At 29.1% G+C, this 22,495-nt stretch overlaps 2 protein-coding genes across 2 annotated transcripts; one reads left to right on the forward strand and one right to left on the reverse strand.

The window, feature by feature from the left end:
* Window positions 1-1,866: 1,866 nt before the first annotated feature.
* On the reverse strand, window positions 1,867-7,642 carry LOC110612979. The gene is made up of 2 exons (XM_043956234.1): window positions 6,837-7,642; window positions 1,867-4,047 (listed from the first exon to the last, which is right to left on the reverse strand). The coding sequence occupies exons 1-2, from the start codon at window positions 7,434-7,436 to the stop codon at window positions 3,370-3,372; spliced, it is 1,278 nt and encodes a 425-aa protein (XP_043812169.1). The 5' UTR covers window positions 7,437-7,642; the 3' UTR covers window positions 1,867-3,369.
* A 10,595-nt stretch (window positions 7,643-18,237) lies between these two features.
* LOC110613957 (transcription factor ICE1) lies at window positions 18,238-22,393 on the forward strand. Its single transcript, XM_021755392.2, has 4 exons — window positions 18,238-19,591; window positions 20,048-20,272; window positions 21,246-21,416; window positions 22,031-22,393. The coding sequence occupies exons 1-4, from the start codon at window positions 18,479-18,481 to the stop codon at window positions 22,112-22,114; spliced, it is 1,593 nt and encodes a 530-aa protein (XP_021611084.1). The 5' UTR covers window positions 18,238-18,478; the 3' UTR covers window positions 22,115-22,393.
* The last annotated feature ends 102 nt before the right edge of the window (window positions 22,394-22,495 follow it).

Here is a 22,495-nt window from a genome sequence, read left to right on the forward strand (position 1 = left end):
TTCTAAGTATAATTTCAATTTTATTTTCATCTAATTAAAGAAAAATTACAATTTAATCCTTTGATTATGTCTAAATTAAAAACTTGATATGAATACTATTATAATATATAATTTAATCCCTTAGATTTGATTGTATTAACTATTTGATTTCTCTATCTATTTCTGTTATATAACCATTAGCTGAAAGAATAAAAGTTGTACGATTGGAAAAAAATATTAATAATAATAAAAGTTGATGGGTTAAATTTAAAAATATTTATAATGATAAAACTTAGAGATTACAATCAAACAGTAGAAGAGTTGGTTTCTTTTTCTCTAGGTGTTGGATTTGCAGATTTGAAATGAAAAGGTATTATCAAGGCTTTGAGAGAGTATGGTATTTATTAGTGAGCATTCGGTTAGTTTGATTTAAAATCGAATTGAATAAATTGAAAATTAAAATTTTGATATTTATAAAAATTGAATTGAATCGACTTTAATTAGAAATCAAATCAAATTGAATTGGTTTTATTCAATTTAATTCAATTCGATTCGATTTGATCGATTTAAATTTTTAATAATTTTTTTTATTTTTTATATTTTATTAAATAAAATATTTTAAAATTTAATTAAAATATTTTACTTTAATATAATTTAATCTCTATATTATTGAAAATAATATATTATTATTATTTATAAATTCGGTTTGATTTTTTAAAATTTTTTAATAAAATAAAATTGAATTAAAATAATTAAAATTTTTTAAATTAAAAATTAAATTAAAATAATAAAAAATTAAACTGAATTTTTAAATTAATTTAATTTAATTAATTTTTTTAATTTAAATTAAATGCTGCGCATCTAGCGTGGTATCTCATTAAATAAGCTAAAATTTATCACTGTCACGGGCCCAAATAAATTACCGATAAGTTTTTACTCTTCCCTATTTTGCTAGCTGATCGATCTGCTCCTCTCTCTAACCGTTGACTTTTTGTTTCTGTGGAGATATTCTTTTATGGGTGAGGTTGTTCTGTGCAGATTCCATAGGCTTGAAGCTGATCGATCTGCTCCTCTCTCTAACCGTTGACTTTTTGTTTCTGTGGAGATATTCTTTTATGGGTGAAGTTGTTCTGTGCAGATTCCATAGGAGGCTTGAAGCATGCATGTCATAGTCATTCCTTTCTCTGTGCTTCAATGGTTTTAGCATTTTTTTGGTGGTGGAATGGCTTCTTGGTACTAGCGGTGGTCAAGGTTTTTCTTCTATCAAGTTATGGTCTTCAAGTCAAAGACCACTACCTGCTAAGGCTTCTTGTTTAATGGGCTCCGGCCTCAGCCTCTATTAGTAGATCCATACCCAGTCAATGAAATTATTATCTCTAAGAAAAAAAAATTTTTAACAAATAAATCAATAATTTCTTTATTATTCACTAACCAAATAATATTTTCCATAAATAAACAAAGGTTTATATAGTTTTCTCCGTCTACTTAGAATAATTTCTTCAGAGCTTAATTTAATTATATTAATTTAACTCTATACTAATATTATCAATTACACTCTTTTCTTTTACAAAATTTTTTATTGACAATAATAATATATCTCAATATTAATAACAATATTATTATAATTTCATTGTTCAATACAAAAATAAAAGAATTTTTTAAATTTAGATAAGATAAAAAAAATACGTGATCATATGAGTATTAATTTTATCAAGTCGGTTATTATATATAAACATAAAAAGGGTTTATTTTTTCTTCCAAGTGGATTTTTTCCATATGAAAAAATAGTATTCAAATGTGCTTCCTAAATCTCACCCTTAATTTTTTTTTCTAAATGGGTATAAAAGCTAGCAGGCAACTGCAAGACCTACTGCAAAATTTCCATCAACCAAGAACCAATAATCTTTTTCCCCTTCATATAAAACATAGGCGGTAATCATATAACCAATGAATCCATACTCTATTACATAAAATTGGTCACAAATTTTATGCTTTTAAACAAGAGAAACACATCTAGTTACAAAAATAATAAAAATTCCTACACCAAATAAGGTAATATGACCAATGGGTCTTGCTGAACTAGAGGAACTCTTCCCTATAAACTCACCTGAATTGGGCAGAGGTGCTAATGCCTCTGGTCTCGGAGGATCTGCAGAACTCAGAGGCCACTCGTCGGTTGGAGTAGGGAAAAAAGAAGACATATTGGGTGCAGTTACATATGGCAAAACTGCTGGAGAAGCAGCAATCATTGGCTCACTAGAAAGAGCAAGCAAATTACAGAAGAGGATAACAAGAAGCATAGCAGCAGAAGCAGAGAGCCTTTTAGAAGTAGTAGCCATGAATGGTACTGGAAGTGAAGAGCTCTAGCTGTGATGAGGAAGAGGGAGCTAGCTTACAAGTATGTGAATATTAGTTGCACATCACGAGATAGCCAGTGGGAAATTTAATTGAGCCTGGTTTTCTAAGGCTTAGCCTTTATGGCCTTGTTTAGAAGAAGCAGCAACCAGTTGTTTTTCTCATTTGATTTTTGTCTTTGTGCTAACTTATGTATGGTAATGGCAGTGTTAATGTCAGTTAAGTTATCAATTAGATTCTTTTCCTATGTGCTTGTGAGTGCTGTAGCAAAGTATGGCCATTTCACATGCTGAGTTTTTGGATTGTAAGGGAAAGGGCCCTATCTGTCTACCCCTCTTACCCTATCCCATGTGACCCAGTTTATAAATAATTAAACTGACGCTGCCAACTTTACGTGACATTAATTAAAGATTATCATCATATCAGGAAAGACCAGAAAGATATATAATTCAGAAAGTTGAAAAACCAACAAGTGCAGGGACTTAATTCTTCCTTTCATCATGAAATCTGCTCTCAATCTATTTGAGTAATCATCAGGACAGAAAAGAAACAAAATTCAGCAAAGGGGCAAAAAGGACATGAATGAACAAATTTGTAAAGATGATGAGAGACTTGCTAATTAGTGAAATTGTTTTGCAATGTCCCAGGCAGCTCTGCCAAAAGGGAAGGATCAGAAAAACTACAACTTCACAATTCATCATCCTAAAATAACTTATTTCCTTCCTGATATGTTGGGGAAAAAAAAATCTTTTGCTCTACAATAACAACACTTGTAAATGCTACAAATGAAAAGAATCACCCAGTACGAGTACCCAACTCGCAACTTCGATCCTATTTTTTCTTTTAAGGTGGTAAGTCTATAAGTGTAAAAAAATCTGTCGAATAATATAACAGGGTGTATACGTAACATCAGTTCACGTGAAATCATGAGTTGCAACGTGATCCCATAAAAGAACAAAATACCAGCTTTCACCAAATAATTAACAGATCATCATCCCAGCAGTAAATGCCAAGCAAGGATTTCATATTCTCTGACTAGAGAAGCCTTAGATGTGCAGTATCATTCAAGCGTTTGATCTGCCAACCTGTTTTCCATGAATGATGCAATACTGTTACTGAAGAATCATCAATGCAGAGCTTCTGTAACATTACTGGGCAGCAACCCAGGAGGCCTGTGAGGAGGCACTTAATAGGAATTGAATGAGTGAAAACACCAATACATGAAGAGATGGAGGTTGAGCTCCTAACACTCGAATCATGCAGGGCATTTTGGTCATTGGCTTCCTTGGGAGAGATCTCATCCTCACCCTCATGATTGCCAGTGGTAGTCACATACTGCAACCTGCTCTTACCAGACTTCTTTCTTGAGAATGCTGGTCGGTGCCTGTGAATCATATCCCACTGTTGTGACAGGAGAGGAGGCGGATCTGGATCGTGAGAAAATCCTTGGCTCTTGATTTGATGGTGCAACGTGAAATCTGATATCAACTTTTCAGGCAGTCCAAGAATCCTATTTAAGAACTGAACCATCCTAAATTCCACTTGCCTTTGTGATTCTCCAGATGGTGCGCAAAAATCAGGCTGAAAATTTTCAATCAAGCTCAGAACTTCAGGTGTATATATTTCTGAACGGGGGCACCCCTCCCAATGCCCCAGACTCATCTCTACAAGAGCATCTGATGATTGTATCTGTTCTTCTGCAAAATTTATTTCCTGCATCATTTTATACGTAGACAATTTGTTCAATTGAACAATGCAAGTAAAGATGCATAGAAAAAATTCCCTTAAATATCCAAGCTCCTTCCTATAGATAAGGAAATAATAAGTATATATACCTGATATCTATCATGTCCAGGTCACATATAAAAACATTAGCAGTTTCATCAGATATGCCAAGCCTAAAAGCCCAACTACTTGAAGCCTTCCTAAATGTTGCCATGGTCAATCAACTGAAGTCAGAAATTTGATCCAGAATCACTCAATGTTGGGGGTTTATGACGCAGAGTTATCTTCAATTTTATCAAAAAATTCTACAACTATCAATTTGATTAGCACCAAAGTCACAGTTACCGCTTTAGACAGAAGTTGACATGGCGATACTAGCATGAAGGTTAAATAATATAATAAAATAAACTCTCTCTCCCATACATTTGCACACATTCTCCCCTCCTGTGCTCTCCCCTCAAATTCTCTTTTCTCTCCAATGAGCACACCACCAAAAAAAAAAAACACACACATCCCAAAACAAGAATCACAATCCATGATTAATTATAAAAAGACACAAGCATTTGATGGAGAGATCATGGCTTGCCCTTGGCCTCCAAAACCAATGAAGGTGACTTGGCCTTCAAAAAGTTCCAAACTCATTCACCTTTAACACATATCCAGCAATCTGGGTGGTGATATTGATCCTGCCACTTGTGTGGGGTCCTAAAGACAGTAGCGGTTGGTGGCAAGGTCGAGTCTAATAGGACTCGGCATCATGAGTCTTCCAGCACCAACCACATGCTTAGTCAGAGCCAAATGACAGCAAATCACGAAAAGCATCAGGTGCACCTCCTTTGATCTAATCCAGACTCGTCTGCCACCAAATCATTCAATTCCAGTGTCTAATAGTTACTCTTAATGCGCTAAAGGCAAGGGAGTGGCTCAATCCCAGGTTCAGTTGGGTGATGGGGTTTTGTTGCTTTCCTGCATTCCCTTCTTCTTTCAGTATCTTTTCCAATTCTATTCCAGATTCCCACTTCTAGCATTTATATTGAAAATCTTTTTGAGCCTTTTTGTCTTTCTTTTTCAAAAGTCTGTTTCGCAACCAGACATTCATGTTTTTAGTTTGTCTGATTTGGATTAGATAATCTATCCCGAGAGAGAGAGGAAGAAGGTTGATGGGTTTTGGCGCACAAGTCTCTTTATGCAGCATCTTGGTTTCGGGTGAACTCTGACCCATTGAAAGAAAAAAGGTCATTTGGTGTTAATCAAATTGATGTTTATTGCAATACAATTTGAAGATGAGTGACTGTAGCATTAGAATTCTCAAAGTTGAGAGCCAATCGGTAAAATTAACCCTAATAATTGAATAGTTCTTCAGTACAATCGGGATTCGGGAAGAATCATATCTAATATGAAAATATAAAATTCCACACTCCTACTACTACCTAGTACCCACATCAAATTATTCCCAACTTTCTATCATATTTCACTATTTGCCAGTATCCTCAACTTCCACGCTACATATCTTACTAGCTCATTAGATTTATCTGCCACTCATTACCTAAAGTAGCAAAGATTATGGCATTAGTCATCCTGTATTACAATTCAAGCATCCATCAAAAAGTAAATGCTGAAAAATTAGTATTCAGAGCATTCCTCAAAGATTATACAGCATCACTGGAGTTTTAACTTCATAGTCCATCCATCTTGCTCCATTTTATGAACAACAAATTATTCATATCAGTGTATAACTGCTTTGGCGTCCTGGGCTATGAGTAGACATATCCATCATTTCTATTATTAATTTAACAATAGCAACACTGCTTATAGTTGGTCCTACCCTACTCTCTTAACCTTGAATTCTCAACCACATCAAATTATTTTACCAGAAAATTAAAGTATCTATTTTAAGCACCACAAAACATGATAACAAATTTTTCCTGAAGAAATTTATAGTCAAACAAGCAAGGTAAAGTAATTAATTAGTACTTTCAAGCATCAAGACTTAAAAATACAAAATACAAACTGGAAATTATTATTATTTATCCTTCATCAAGAAGTTTCCATAGAGTAGATGCCCCGTAACTTAGGTTTTTCATTGGGCAAACTTTACGGGTCAGGAGCAATGATAGTAGAAAGAAGACATGAGGGAAGGAGTTATTGATTAAAACATGCTATACGGTAACAAGTTGTGGGTTTATCAGCAGTGCTGAATGATAATGAGATGAACATATTGGCCACTGGGTGCAGATAATCTAAAAGACAAAAATAAGTAATCTAGCTTTATTAAATACATCTGTCCAACTTTCCAACAAGTTGTACAATAAGGCTACCAGCTTTTACAAGTCCTAAATATAAGGACAAAGGTACAAACTTTTCATCTAGTGTTGTATCCTATGTTAAAATGTCCCAAGTACAAGATTAAACAAAGCAATGTGGACAATTGATCATACATCTGTAGTCGGCATGCAAAAATTTCAATTGTCTATTCTCAACTTAAGCAGGATTGAAAGGGGGGGGGGGGGGGGGGGTGTAAAAGGGAACTACTCAACCTGATTTCCTTGCTATATCAGTTACAAGTTGTATTATAGTTTGCAGCTTTAAGCCATTTTTTGTAAGTACCATTCGAAGGAGACATTCTAAGCAGCTAAAGCATATTCACTTGGTTGCCTTAAATTGTATCATCTATAGTGGTTGAGAAGCTGAACCAAATGACTATAGACAGCCAATCCAGTGCAAGAGAAAAAAATTTGAGGAAGTTCATCATCATCTACCAAATGAAATTCAATTACCTGGCAAACAGAAACCGCCATTAGTCTTGCTCGATCCAAAGGCGAGGAATAAACCGCGTTGAACCTCACCCCTTGAGAGTTCAAGAACACAGCCAAAGCCCTAGCCTGACGCTTCCCATTCGGCGTCAAAGCCGCCACGTGGCATCTCCCACCCACCAAATCCGGCCTCCAATTAAGGTCACATTCTCCATGATTAATCAAAAACACCTCCGTAAAGACACGATCCTCGTCCATAAACCCAGCAACCGACGACGACGATGACAAGCTCCGAGAAAATATTGGATAAGATGGAGGTGGAGGAAGCGGCGGAGGCGGGGCCAAGACATTGTAAGGATCCCAGACCTTAATGGACGGGCAGAGACGCGGCGTGCCTAGTGAAGAAAGCTGAGGAGAGAGCGGCGATGCTGAAGCATGACAAGGTAAAATTTCAGGCTCTTGTTGGAGAACCTTCTTAACCAAATTGTGGCCGTCGATTTCTCTTACAGTTCCTACCACATTATCATCATCGTCTTGGTGTTCTTCTTCTTCATTGTCATCATCATCATCTTCTTCTTCTTCTTCTTCTTCTTGGGGTACTTGTACGGACTGTGATGAGCCCATGTAAGGGAAAGGGAAGCAACGGATTCAATGAAATGGATGGAAAGATCCGATGGACTTGAAATTAGAAGCGGAAATTAGAAAGTGCATTGTAATTGTTTGTTATTATTACAGTATGGGTAAAATAATATAGAACTGAAATGATAATGCTAAACGTTATGAGGAGAGAGCAGAAAGTGTATTCAATAGATTGACGAAGGATTAGACGAGAACAGGTAGATTCAGATTCAGTAGAAATTAGATCTATCAGGATAAATTACCCTTCAATTTTTATATTTTTAAAATTTAATACTTAATTTTTATATTTTTAATATTAAAAACTTAAATTTTATATAATCAATCGTTTTAAATTGAAGCTAATTTTAATTTAAGATTCCTTTATTTATTTTTACAATTAAAAGGTGTAAAAATATCTTAATTATTGCTTTTAAATGAATAAATTATATTTTAATTTTTAATTTTAACATAATTAACTAATAGATGAATTTCTCTATTTTTAAAATTAAAATTTTAAATTTTTTTATAATTAATTTATTTATATTCTAATTATTTATTTATTTTTATTAAAGATATTTTTATTATCTCTTTTTAAATTAAAAATATTAAAGCATTAAAATTTTTTTATTTTTTATTATCTATTAAAATTTAAATATTTTTTTATTTAAAAGAATAATTAAACCTCCACTAATTTTTATTCAAATTATTATATTCACCTAAATTTTAATATTTTTTATTTTTTAATTTTTATTTATTAAAATATTCCAATACTTGATAATTTTAAAATTTTTAAAAAATATTTATAATTTCAGTATTTTTTAAATAGTACTAAATCATTTTTAATAGATTATAAATTTTTATAAAAAATATTTTATAAAAAATTGTATTTTTAACATTTTAACTACCCACTAATTTTGGTGTTTATAATAAATGAAAATTTATAATTTTAAATATACGGAATACATAGAAATTTAAAAATTTAACTACAAAAATATAATAATTAATAAGTTAATTATATTAAAATTTAAAAATTAAAATATAATTTATATAATATAAAATATTTCATTCATATTAATAAAAATTTAAATATATATAAAAATATTTTAAATATTTTAAATATTTATTCATCATGTAATATGTTGACTAAAAAATTATAGATAAAAAGATCTATTTGAATGGGTCCGATTATCGAAAGAAAATCACTAAGTTAATTACTCGATCATTACAAGATTTTAAAATTTTAAAAAACTTATGAATTAGTATTTTTATTAATTTTAATTATTAAATACTATAAAATATTTTTAATATGAAATATTAATTAATAATTATTTTTATAAAATTAATTAATTAAGTAATTTTTTATATATTTTAAAAGTTAAATAATAAAATATTTAAAAATTAAAACTAACAAAAAAAATTAATTAGTGAAGTTTTTAAAATAATATTTTAATGTATTTTTTAAAATTAAAAATTAATAAATAATTAATAAATTTTTTCATATTATATAATTTAAATAGTAAATTTTGTATAAAAATTTTATAAGCTCAAATTTAATAATTAAAATTATATTTTTATTAAATTCAATTCTAGGTAAATTATATTTAATTTAATTTAATTATATTAAATTTAAATTTATTAAATATATTTTTTTATCAGAATAATTTAACTCATAAATATTGTGTCCGTCTTTGCAACTTCTCACCCTCCTGAATGAAATGTCTGAGATGCCCTTTTTCCTCTGATTAAGTTCACTGTCTGCTGCCAAGTGATCCTTGCCAAGACTTGAATCTGCAGTTGCTTCAGACTCTCATGTTTCTTGCAACTGAGCATTCTCTAGCACGGTTTGCTGGCTTGTTGACGGTGAATAGTGACTGAATCTGCAAAGCAAAGTCAAGAATTGAATCATAAGGTCAATTATCACAAAGGGAAGTGTACGTAATGTTCACAAGTACAATCCTGACGCTCCAACCCTTCCATGTCTGGCAGGCTAGCAGCAGTATTGATTAAATCAGAAAAAAGAAAAAACTGAATCCAGGCAAGGGAAGAAAAAGACATATAAGTTACTGTTTTGTCATTATTTGTCTTTTGATTAACAGATTGACAGTTGCTAGGGATTTAATACATGGCTAAGTTTTGGATTGACAAAAGGAATTGTAGGCTTGCAAAATGGGTTCTTTAGAAGATCACACTTGCCGAGTTGGTAGGTGCAGATTTCCGTAACGATGGATCTTGAGAATAGAGCTGCAAGTGGTTTTCTCAACCCCACTTTTGCCTCTGATAAAGACTCGCTTAAAGATCTATTGGTCTTGTATCTTCTGGACAAATCCTTCTATCACCTCTTATCATCTATTACCATCCTTTGCTATTAAATTCTGTTTCCCTCGAAGCAGAGCACAAAGACTCATTTAAATTTGCTCAATTTAACCAATTCTGCAAATTTTCCCTCCTCCTCTTTCAAAACCTTTTCCTTTTCAAGTACAACTTCGTCCTCCTACGTCGCGAACTTAGTATCACTTCTTGATTGCCTGAAATCAGAGAGAAAAAGAATATGGATCACGTGGAAGAAGATGGGGGAGATACCTTAACGAGAAGGCAAATTTAGCAACAAAACCCTAAAGTTGGGTCATGGGTGTATTTTGGTTGAAGGTGGGCCTTACACGAGCTAGTCTGTATCATTCTCTCAGGCCTTGAAGTTGGGTCATGGGTGTGTTTTGGTTGAAGGTAGCCCAATTACAACAAAAACCCTAAACTTCAGTTCTCTTCTCTCTTGGAAAATTTACAAAAATTAATGGCCTTAGTAGAAACTTGGCCCAACTTAACCTAATACAGATTTTTTTTCAATCTTAACAACACGAATAATATTTTGTTTAATAAATAATTTTTTTTCTCAAATTCAATTTTAAATGGCCCAACTATAATTTATTCTTTCTATTACTTGGAAAAGATGAGTGTTTAACAAACAAAATATTATTTAATTTCAATAAACAAATAATTTTGTTTTACATGTTTAATTAAATTATCAAATATATTGTGGAGGAGTTGATTATATTAGTTTTTAGAAAGCATATTTAATTTATATATTCTTTATTAATTAATAAAAATTAATGTACTGCTTATGGCAGTTATATTATTTAAATTATTTTAAGTTATGAAGATAAAATTATTTTTTATTTCACATGATTAAATTATTTTTTTGATAAATTCACTTTTAAAATTTAATCATTTTCAATAATTTTTATAAAAATAAAAAATTATTTGAGAAACTAAGAAATACATTGCAGTTTTTTTTTTACAATCGTAGATTACATAATCTCACCATAAAGCTATTCCGTAGGGGGAGAATGCAAATTCCAGATGAACATGGGCAGTGGGAGTGGCACCTCACTGCCGTTTACGTGTTGGGCCAGGCTAACAACAACTAAACAAAAGACAACCATTTGCAAAAATTGGCTTATGCATGGTCTGCCTTTTGATTACTCAGTCTTATCAATTAGTTGCATGTATGCCACGTGTCCATCCGTCACGTGAATCTCAGAAAACGACCAAACCGAACCTCTACGGAAACTGTTACTCTCTTTTCTCTCTGGCTCTCAACTCTCAAACTCTTTTACTCCATCACAAAAGTTTGAATTCTTTTTTTGGTTAACGCACGCAACCAGACAGTCGCATCGGGCGGCAGCCAATTGCCAAATTGTACGTAGTTTTCTTAATCATGACCTTTTCAGAAAGCTAAAGGGCTGAAGCTTTTCTGATTTTTTTTTTCCTTTTTTTACCGTTTCGCTGTGTATTTTGCGTTTTGGTCAAGTGGAAGGGTGTGGCGTGGAATGATGATTATGGTGTGAAGAAGGGAGAAGGACAAGTGTAAGAGAAGAGAGTTTTGAAGGAGAGGGAATTGAAAAGTAATGGTTTTTAGATTTGGTTGGGTAGTAGGTGCGGTTGAAAAGTAAAGAAAAAGGTATTATTTCACGAGAAGCTTGGATTTTGCTCTGCCAAATTTATTCCAAAACTCTGCCAAATTTAATATGTGACTAGTTTAATTTTGTAAATTAATTTATTTAATAAATTTACAAGCTAACTCATTTAATTACAATTATTTAATTCAAAATTATTATTTTTTAACCAATTAAAATTAAATTAAATTATCTTTAAAAAATCCAAACCTTCAGCGTTTGTATCAATTTTGACTATAATAAATTTATTATATTAAGTAATAACATTTTTAATTTAATTTAAATGAATTGTTTGACTATAATTAACACACATAGATAATTAAATTAAATTATAAAAAATAATCGCAAATTTAATTTTTTTATCATTGAATTTTAAAAAATGCAAATTAAACTAATAAATTGATAAATTTATTTGAAAAATTACTCAATTTATTTGACTAATAAATTAGTAATTTTTTTACGTCAACGTCATCCACATTATTTTGATTAAGTAAAATTATTATTCAATTTATGTAGTAATTAAAACGAATAATTTAATTTATTTACAAAATTGATTAAACGATCAACTATTTAATACTATAATTTATTTCAGCTCTAATAATGTACAAAATAATCAAGATATCTCCTTGTTTCGATTAGTTAGTGTAATTGTAAGATATAACTATTTAGTTTAGGATAAATGAAACTTTTACTCTTAAATTTTAATATAATTAATTAATTAATTTTTATATTTTTAAAATTAAATATTTAAATTTTTTTATTATTGATCCATATAAATAAAAAGTCCTCTTATTTATTTTTATTTTTAAAAATATAAAAATATTTTTATTACTGTTTTTAAATAGATAAATTACATGTTCTGAAAATCCACTACACATCAATTTTTAAATTTTAATATAATTAATAAATTAATTTTTATATTTTAAAATTAAACACTTAAATCTCTTTATGGTTAGTGTATTTAAATTCTAATTTTTTCATTTATATCTTACAATTAAAAGTATGAAATATTTTTATTGTCTTCTTTTCAAGTTAAAAATATTAAAAAATTAAAATTTCATCTACTTTCCGTCGTCTATTAAAATTTAAATATTTTGATATTTTATTTTTTATTTATAAAAACACTTAAATTTCCCTTATAGATTATTATATTCAACTAATTTTAATACTTTTTTTAATTTTTTTTATTAAAAAATTTTCAAAATATACTTACAATTTTAAATATTTTTAAATAGTATCGAATAATTTTTAAATAACTTGTAAATTTGTCCAAAAAATATTTATTAAAAAAATTATAATTTTAAAAGTTTGATTACTCACTAGTTTTAAATTAATATTTATAATAGATATAAAAATTTTAATTTGGAATGGACTGATATAGAAGTATTTAATTTTAAAAATATAAAAATTAATATATTAATTATGTTAAAATATAAAAATTAAAATATAATTTATACAATATAAAATATTTTATCTATATTAAAAAATTTAAGTATTTATGTTTAATTCATTGATTAATGAAATTATAAATTGAAAGATATTCATAATTTATTATAAAAAAATTAAATATTTAATTTTAAAATATAAAAAATAAATTAATTTTTTTAAAATGAAATTAATGATAAAATATAAAAATTTTCAGATTTATTCAGATACATTTATATCAAATTAAATTTATAAGTATATAAAAAAGTAAATTATTAATTATGTTAAAAATTAATTAAAATATAATTTACCTTTAATTTCATTATTTCAAAATCACGTTGTTTTAGTTCCGACGATTTAAAAACTATAATAACATATCCTTATAATTTACGGAAGTACCTTAATAATGAATAATTTAGAAATACAATAACTAAGAAATATACTTTTAAAAAGTATATAATCAAATAGTTAATTGTGTAAAACCACCACTATTATATTTTAAGTTTATAGGCAGCATTAGCTGAATAATAGATGTGAAATTATTGAATTAATATTACCAATGAAATAGTTTGGTAATAGATTAAATTATTGTAAAAAAAAATTATTTTCTATTATATATAATAATATATTTTAATAAATATATTATTTTATATTTAATAAAATTATAATATTAACAGTGATTTTATTTGTTATTAAAAAATATTATTTTATATTATAACTGTAATAATTTTTAAATTGTTGCCATTAATTCATTCTTATACATTATAAACGATGGATTATATTTTATTAGAAGTTTTAATTAATATTATTTAAATAAAATGATATAAAAAAATATCAGTTAAAAAGTTGAAAAATTTTATTAAAATTTTTTAAAAATTAAAAAGTGTCTCTAATAATTAAAAAAATATTATTTATAATAAAAAAATTATAATACGTAAAATTATAAAAATATTTAAAATAATAATTAAAATATAAAATTGATTCATTAAATAAAATTATAAATTTTTTATATTGAATTTTATGATATATTCGTCACTTTCATCTAAAATTTATAAGTTTTTAATTTTCTTCTTAAATTTTAAAAAATTATCATAAATTTTTATTAAATATCAATAATAAAAATTAATCATTGATTAAATTTATAGTAAAATTTAAAATTAATTATTTATAAAATTTCGGTAAGGGAAGCGGGTGTGCAGTTGTACGGAAATATATATATATATATATATATATATTCTTAATAAAAAATTAAAATTTTTGTATTTCGCTCTGACTTTGAGTTTAAAAAAATTTTCCCCACACATGATTTCCTCTCTTAATTATTAGTAATATATTTATTTTGTATTTTAAATTATTTTTATTTTATATTATTCATCTAATTTTTTTATAATAATTTATAGTAATTATTAAAAATATATATTTTTAATTATAAATTTACTCCAACTGTATATAAATTTTAATTTCGTTACTGACTGAATAGTTAAATATATAGAAGTAATTTACAACTATCAGCTTAGATCGACTATATAGCATAGCAGTGTATATAGATTAAAGGCCAAACCCTATAGCGCTTCCTGTTGAATTTTTTTGAGGTTTCCCTTCCATAGAGTATATTATAAACTAAAACTACAATAAATTTTTTGAAATTCAACTACAATGTTACTAATAATTTTTTTTTTTTTTTTAAATTATGGACCCCAGGTGTTAAAAGGCAGTCAGAAATTATGTAGAGCAACTCCTCCCATCTCTCATGAATAATTGAATTAAGTTGTCAGAACATATCTTTGAAGATTATTAGCAGCCTCTATACATGTAAGCAAGAACACACAACTTTTATGTGATTTCATTTATTAAAAAGCTTATCAACCAGCTAGCTCCCTATTCATGTATGCATAAACACTATACTCGTTTTTTTTTTCTTTAATAAAAACTAAAAATTAAAGATCGAAAGAGTAATATTTGAGATCTCTCAAATTTATTTAAATGTATTTATCACCGAACTAAATTTATGAATATAAATATTATACTATTTAAAACTAAACATTATATATATAAATATTATATTTTTTAAAAGAATGAAATGAAACAGTACATACTTTTATCTCTTAATTATAAATTTTAAGTTTAAATATTAAATATGAAAAATTAATAAATATATAATTAATTTTTGTATTTTGTTAATAGTGGTAAATACAATTATTAAAAGTCAAAAGAAATAAATAAGGTAACAAATAAGTTAGCTAATAAACGTGTATGATCATATCAGTTACCTTTGATGTAACTAACTCAATATTATATTAATAAATCAATAAATTTATTATTTAATTTCTTTAAAATATCATATTATATATTTATATTTACTTTGTTAATCATGATAAATACAATTAATAAGTTAAAAGAGAAGCTAATAAGGTAATAAATAAGTTAGTTAATGTACGATTTATAATTATGTTATACCCAACTGTATTTAACTTAAAATTAAACTAATAAATCAATAAATTTATTATTTAATTTAATTTATTTTTTATTATTTTAAAACACCATATTGTATACTTATATGTTCACCATTTCTCTATATCAAGATTTCTTTAATTAATCATGATAAATACTATATATTTATATATTCATCATTTCTCAATATCGACCTTTTTCATTAATCATAGCAAGTACAACTGATAACCGTTACGGAAAAACTAAATAAAATAATAATAAATTAGTTAATATATGTTTTTTATATCAGTTACAGATGACTGTAGCAGACTTGAGATTATACTAATAGATCAATAAATTCATTATTTAATTTAATTTATTTCCTATTATTATAAAATTTGATACTGTATATTTATATGATTAGGTGTGAGCATTCGGTTGTTTAGATTTAAAATGGAACTAAATTGAAAAAAATTAAAAATTGAAATTTTAATATTTATAAAATTTAAATTGAATCTATTTTAATTAGAAATCAAATCAGTCTGATTCGATTCGATTTGAATCGATTTAATTTGATCAGTTTAAATTTTTAATAAAATTTTTTATTTTTATGTTTTATTTTTAATATTTTTAATAACCGTTGAACTTCTCAATCTCGTCATGAGGCCAGACCGATAGTAGCAGCTCACAACTCGGAGGCTCCTAAGCCTCCAATAAGCCTAATTCAACCCGTTCATCCTCCAGACTGGACATCTATTTAAGTCATTTGATCAGATCGGTCCAGTCCAGTTTAGCCTTAAAGCCAGACTTTTCTGGATTTCGGTCCTTTTTTCTCAAATCCGGGCACGGAAAGAAATGATTGCGGGTACAGTCATTTCGCAATCCTGTCCACTCACGCGCCGAAAGAAATTAAATGCTTGCCTGACATAGGGATGGTCCTGAGATCATCTATACGTACGAACCTGCAATAAGGGGTAGGTGATCTTATAGCGGGATGGCCATCTTGTGTGAGAAAAGGAAATAGTATAAAAGGGAAGAAATACCCTCCCTTTAGAGCTAAGTTTTTCCTAAATTCACAAACCTATTGTAAAATTCTATTTTTCTGAATATCAAATCATCAATTTTTAAATTTAATTAAAATATTTTAATTTTAATATGATTCAATCTCTTTATATTATTAAAAATAATATATTATTATCACGATTTAATTTAATTTTTTTATTAAAATTAAGTCGAATTAAAATAATTAAAATTTTTAAAATTAAAAATTAAATTAAATTAAAATAAATAAAAAATTAAAATAAATTATTAATTCAGTTGTATCAGTTTTTATCAATTTAAACTGCATGCTACAGCTTAACATACATCCATTGTTTTTTAATATCGGATTTCTTTTATTAATTATGGCAAGTATAATTGATAGCCAGAAGCTAATAAGGTAACCAGTATATGCGTTTTTTATTACGTCAGTTACATTCATGACAGTAACCGACTCAAGAATGATACTGGCAAGGTAGTAAACTTTATTTATATAATCTTTATATAAAAAATATAAAAATTAATTATTTATTTAATTTTATTATGTAATTATTATGAGACAGAAATAGTCTAAAATATTAAACTTAATTATTAATGAAGTATAATATTCACCTTAGGTATATTATAAATAGTTAGATTTTATTTTTCGTCATACCTCTAATTTGGAAGACTTTTCTGAATTTAGCGTCATTATTTCGGATTGTAAAGATATTCTACTTCTTTATCTATTTATTTCGTTATGCTGGATTAGACGTAGTGCGAATAAGACTGCTCATCTGTTAGCAATACAGTCTATTCGTTTTAATCGTTTTAAACTTTAAGTTGATATGTCTGAGTATCAGTTTGAGTATTATAGTTCAAGATAATAATATTTATTTTCTTAATTAAAAAAAAAATAAAAAATTTTAATTGTTTATTTATAATTACCAAGAATTAGGTATATTGTTTCTTAGGCAATTGGACTTGAAGGCCATAATTTTGTGATTATGTATATATATTTATAATTAAATATTTTAATTTTAAATAGAAAACCTGAAATTAATTTATATGATGCTATTAAATTTATATTTATATTAATTAAATGCCTTTGCTTACAATTATGTTTAAATTATTTTCATGATATAGATCAAAGTATACATTTATATTCAATTGGCTAAAACTATATATATTTATTTATGTACTTTTCATCGGAAAATAATTTAGTATATAAGATTTTATTCAATTAATAAAATAATTAAAGAAAATTACCATTAATTGAAATAATTAAAAATAAAAAAATTTATTTTATTAATACAATATAATCCATTTAAACTTATATTTAAATAATTATTTTAACTGATTATTATTTATATTAGTAATTATTTAAACTTATGTTGTTTATGCATAATGATAAATATTTTACCATCATTGAATAACTATTAGTTTAAAACAAATAATCAATAATTATTTTATTACAAAATTTCAGTAAAATATTTCATTTTATATAAAATAAAATAATTATAAATTACTATTTAATTTATATAATATAAAAATTTTTTAATACATCAACAGTGAAAAATATATTAAATTATTTATAAAATTTTAAAAATTAGACTAATTAATTTATATATTAATTTTAACTATTAAATATTATAAAATTTTTAAAAAATTAATTAATAAATATTTTTATAAAATTAAAAATAAAATTTTTATATATTATAATTGTTAAATAGTAAAATATTTAATTATTGAAATTAATAAAATAATTAATTAATAAAATTTTAAAAATATTTAATATTTTTTTGAAATTAATTATTATTGCAGAGAAAATGTCTAAAATATTCCAGTTATTATTTGGAAAAAGAAAAGGGCAAAAAAAAAGGAGTAAAGTGAAAATATGGAGTGGAGTAAAATTGTAAAATGAAAAAAATAAAATAATAAAAAAAAAGAAATCAGAGAAGAGCAGTAGAGCAGCAGAGCAGTATCAGAATCAGATAAGACATACAGGCTACGGAGGCAGCGCTCTCCATTCGTTTTAGTAAAAAGTACTTTAAATAAAATTTGTTCAAACTTCGATTCTCCAAAAATTTCCTTTCCTTTCAAACCATGACGCCACTGTTCTAGCCTTCTCCTTTCTTCCATAACCGCTTCTCTCTCTCTCTCTCTCTCTCTCTCTCTCTCGCCCTCGCTCTTTTTCTCCTCTTGAAGCAATACCGTAATCCAGACATGGTTCTCGGAGCCAACGGCGTCGTTTGGATGGATGGAGTAGGAGGAGGTGCTGCAGCAGCAGTGGAAGAAGAAGATGAAGACGCTGTTTCTTCATGGACCAGACACCATAATAACGATAATGAGATTGAGCCTAAAGATGAGGATTTGGGTATCAATGCTTCTCTTTCTTCCTTCAAATCTATGCTTGAAACTGACTGGTATGATATCAACCCATCTTCTCACCATGACCTCCATAATCTCCAAAATCACCATGATATCAGAGACCTTGCTTTCTGTCCTAACCCTGCTCCTGAAAACCTTCTCTTACAGCCAATGGACTCTTCCTCTTCTTGCTCTCCTTCACAGGCCTTTAATCTAGACCCAGCACAGTCTCACCAGCCTTTTTTGCCACCCAAATCGTGCTTCTCTTCCCTTCTCAATGTCACAAACCCTTTTGACAATAGCTTCGATCTGGGGTGCGAAACTTCTTTCCTCGGCCAATACCAGCCGAATCAGGCTCCTAATTTGATGGGTTTTAGTGGACCCGAGTTCCAAGCTCCTCATTTGCTTCCGGCGCCTGATAATGCTGCGGCAGTTGGAGGTTCTGGGTTTGGTAATGTGGGACTTGAGGGTTTTGATGGTTCTACCGGGAATGCTCTGTTTTTGAGCAGGGCTAAGGTTTTGAGGCCACTTGAGGTTTTGCCTCCAGTTGGTTCACCGCCTACTCTATTTCAGAAGCGAGCTATGTTAAGGCAAAGTGGGGATAAGTTGGGGAATTTGGAGGTACCAGGGCTGAGATATGGAGGAGAAATGGGAGGGAATTGGGGAGAAATGGAGAGGAAGAGAAAGAAGTGTGAAGAAGGTGAAATTGATGAAGGGAGCTTCGATGTTTCGGGTTTGAATTATGATTCTGATGAGCACAATGGAGACGGTAAGATGGAAGAGAGTGTGAAGAATAACGGTGGAAGCAATTCGAATGCCAATAGCACTGTCACTGGTGGCGGTGGTGCTGATCAGAAGGGGAAGAAGAAGGGGATGCCGGCAAAAAATTTGATGGCTGAGAGAAGGAGAAGAAAGAGGCTTAATGATAGACTTTACATGCTTAGATCTGTTGTCCCCAAGATTAGCAAGGTATACAGTAAACAGATGGCTTCATCCCTTCTTCTTCTTCTTCTTCTTCATTTATTTTAAAAAAATTTTGTGGGGTGGGGGTGGATTTTTATTCTGAATATCGCTTTCATTTTTTATGGATAGGTTTCCTCTGGTTTTCCTTCATGTTCTTTATTAGTTCGTCTTTGGATCTTGGGATTTTGGTTGCATGGCCTTTGGGTGGCTAGTCGAATTTCATTTCTTTTTATGCTCTGGCTTGTGCTCTTATATATTATTTCAGTGGTTGTCTAATACGATAATTTTAGGATATCAAATTCTTGAACACAATTTTGAAATTTGATCATTGATTATTAATTTAACTGTGCTGAATTAAGAACGGTTTTTGGAGTTTAGTCTGGTACTCTGGTCTGGGTCCTAGACTTAAAAATAATAATACCCACTGATGATTTTTTTTTTTTTAAAAAAAATTACTTACAGATGGATAGAGCTTCAATACTTGGGGATGCCATTGATTACTTGAAGGAGCTTCTGCAAAGGATCAATGATCTTCATAATGAATTGGAGTCAACACCACCCGGTCCCTTGTTGCCTCAATCTACGAGTATTCATCCCCTGACTCCGACACCTCCCACCCTTCCTAACCGTGTGAAGGAAGAACTATGCCCTAGCTCGTTGTCAAGCCCTAAAAACCAACCTGCAAAGGTAAAATTCTTGGTGCTAGAAGAGGTTTATTTCACCTGTAGTGCTTGCTTTTGTAAAATTTCATGTTGCATGCCAAAGTTTCTGATTACTGCTTTGGAAGAATGATTTGTAAAATGCAATAATTGCCATCTATATTACAGGGATGATAATGGTATAGGGCTGTGAAACCTTAAGCTTACACCTGTTTTTGTTAGTGATAATTCATTTGCTGCATGATTTATGTGGCCAACGATGCAAGGAAAATTGATTCGGAGGGTACTTGTTAATTGTTACTCGGTTGTGTACTCTTCAAAATTTGGCTATAAAAGGCAAATCTCTTGTCAGTTTTTGTCTGAGTCTTTTCCTAACCCAAATAACGTGTTTAATCTCTAGACTATATGGTCTTTTTGTTTGTGTACTTGGGCAAAATGGTGAACCCTGTGCTTGTCCTTTTTTGTGCATGGGCACATGTTCACCTTGGTTGATCTGTGAAGGTCACATCAATGGTTGTGCATTTTAAGGATCCAACAATATAATCGTGATGAGTACTCAATTCACTATTGTAATGGTCCACATGACCAGTGTGGCTGAAATTTCATAGGTGGTTTTATACTTTTGTATAATTGATACTTGTCGTGCAAAACCCGTTTTCCTATTGCTAATTCTGTGATATCCTGTATTTGGGACTAAGTTGGTTCTCTGTTGCACTTCACAAAAACTTTTTTGTAGCTAAAGATTTGGTTTATTCACTAATTGGCATTCTGTTGGAATTCGATGCTGTGCATCAAAGCATGTTTCATCAGCTCTTCAAATGTTAAACCCTCATGTGAGACATGACATAGTTCTAGATCTGTTTTGAGACCTATGGTTGTCCACTCTGGAATGCACACTAGTCCGTTATCATGGACCAAAATTTTCTTACTTTGTGATTAGGCATTGGGTGTGATTAACTTGGAAATTTTTCTACTTAAATGAAGTTTGGAAATTTTTGCAGGTGGAAGTTAGAGTGAGGGAAGGAAGGGCAGTAAATATCCACATGTTTTGTGCCCGCAGACCAGGTTTATTGCTCTCCACTATGAGGGCTTTGGACAACCTTGGTTTGGACATTCAACAGGCTGTCATCAGTTGTTTCAATGGATTTGCACTGGATGTGTTTCGAGCTGAGGTGTGTTTTTTTTTTTTTTTTTCAGTCTTATTGTAGGCACATGAAAAACTAATTTTGACATGCTTATGAGCATATTTAAGATTTTCCTGCTCTGATCTGGGCACTATTATTCCCTTACAGTATAAAATAATGATGATAGCAATGTTTTTTTTTGTTTGCATTTCTTAATAATCACAAGTATTTACTGTTGCATGTGATGGTATGTTTCAACAAAGATTATTTTTGTAGGTTCAATATAGTCCTATGCTGGTGTTTTCTAATCTTGGGGATATGGATAAAGAACCAATAATAAGGATTTGTGCATCCTAGTCACATTTCCATGTGTGTTTTTAACTAGGAAAATTTGTGGGGTTCACTTAGTTTGGCTTACTATGACTAAATTGCTAGATTTTCTTTAATGCAATTGGTCCATCTTGTAAGAAGGCCTCTCAAAGTCTGAATGACATAGATAGGTTCACAGGTCAGATATTTTCTTGGAGCACATTAAATCATCTTTTCTTTTGAAACTCACATGGCTTTTGATTAACCCACCAAGACTTCTCCTTTTTCTGGTTTTATGGTTCTTGATTTTTCTCAGATTGATCTTTTCTTTTTGTTTCTTCTTTATTAATCAGCAATGCAGAGAAGGTCAGGATGTGTTACCAGAGCAAATCAAAGCAGTACTTCTTGATTCAGCTGGCTTTCATGGAATGATGTAACTCGGCAGTTTGTATATATGCAAATCATCATATCTACAAACCGAGGCACTAACTGTAGTTCTCTGGCTTGAAGTAGTCTGTAAATGGAGTTGCTGCTCAATTTGCATTTGATAAAAAGAGTGTATACATGACTACTGTCATCATACACCTGGTGAGATTTGTAGGTTGGACAATCATCATTAGGAGACATATGCTTCAAAAGCAACAGGATCGTTATGTTGTTGTTTTTCAGTAATTTTTGCTCTAGAATAAAACATCCTTTTAAGATTTTTTTTTTTCTTTTTTGGATTGATGATGATGCTTTCGGTTTTATGTTCAGTCAGTTTTTGATTGCTTCTGCGGAAATAGTTTTTTGTTTTTGTTGATATACAGACTGCAACT

Source organism: Manihot esculenta, chromosome 4 (genome assembly GCF_001659605.2).
Source record: "Manihot esculenta cultivar AM560-2 chromosome 4, M.esculenta_v8, whole genome shotgun sequence".
In the NCBI taxonomy this organism is placed as follows: Eukaryota; Viridiplantae; Streptophyta; class Magnoliopsida; order Malpighiales; family Euphorbiaceae; genus Manihot; species Manihot esculenta.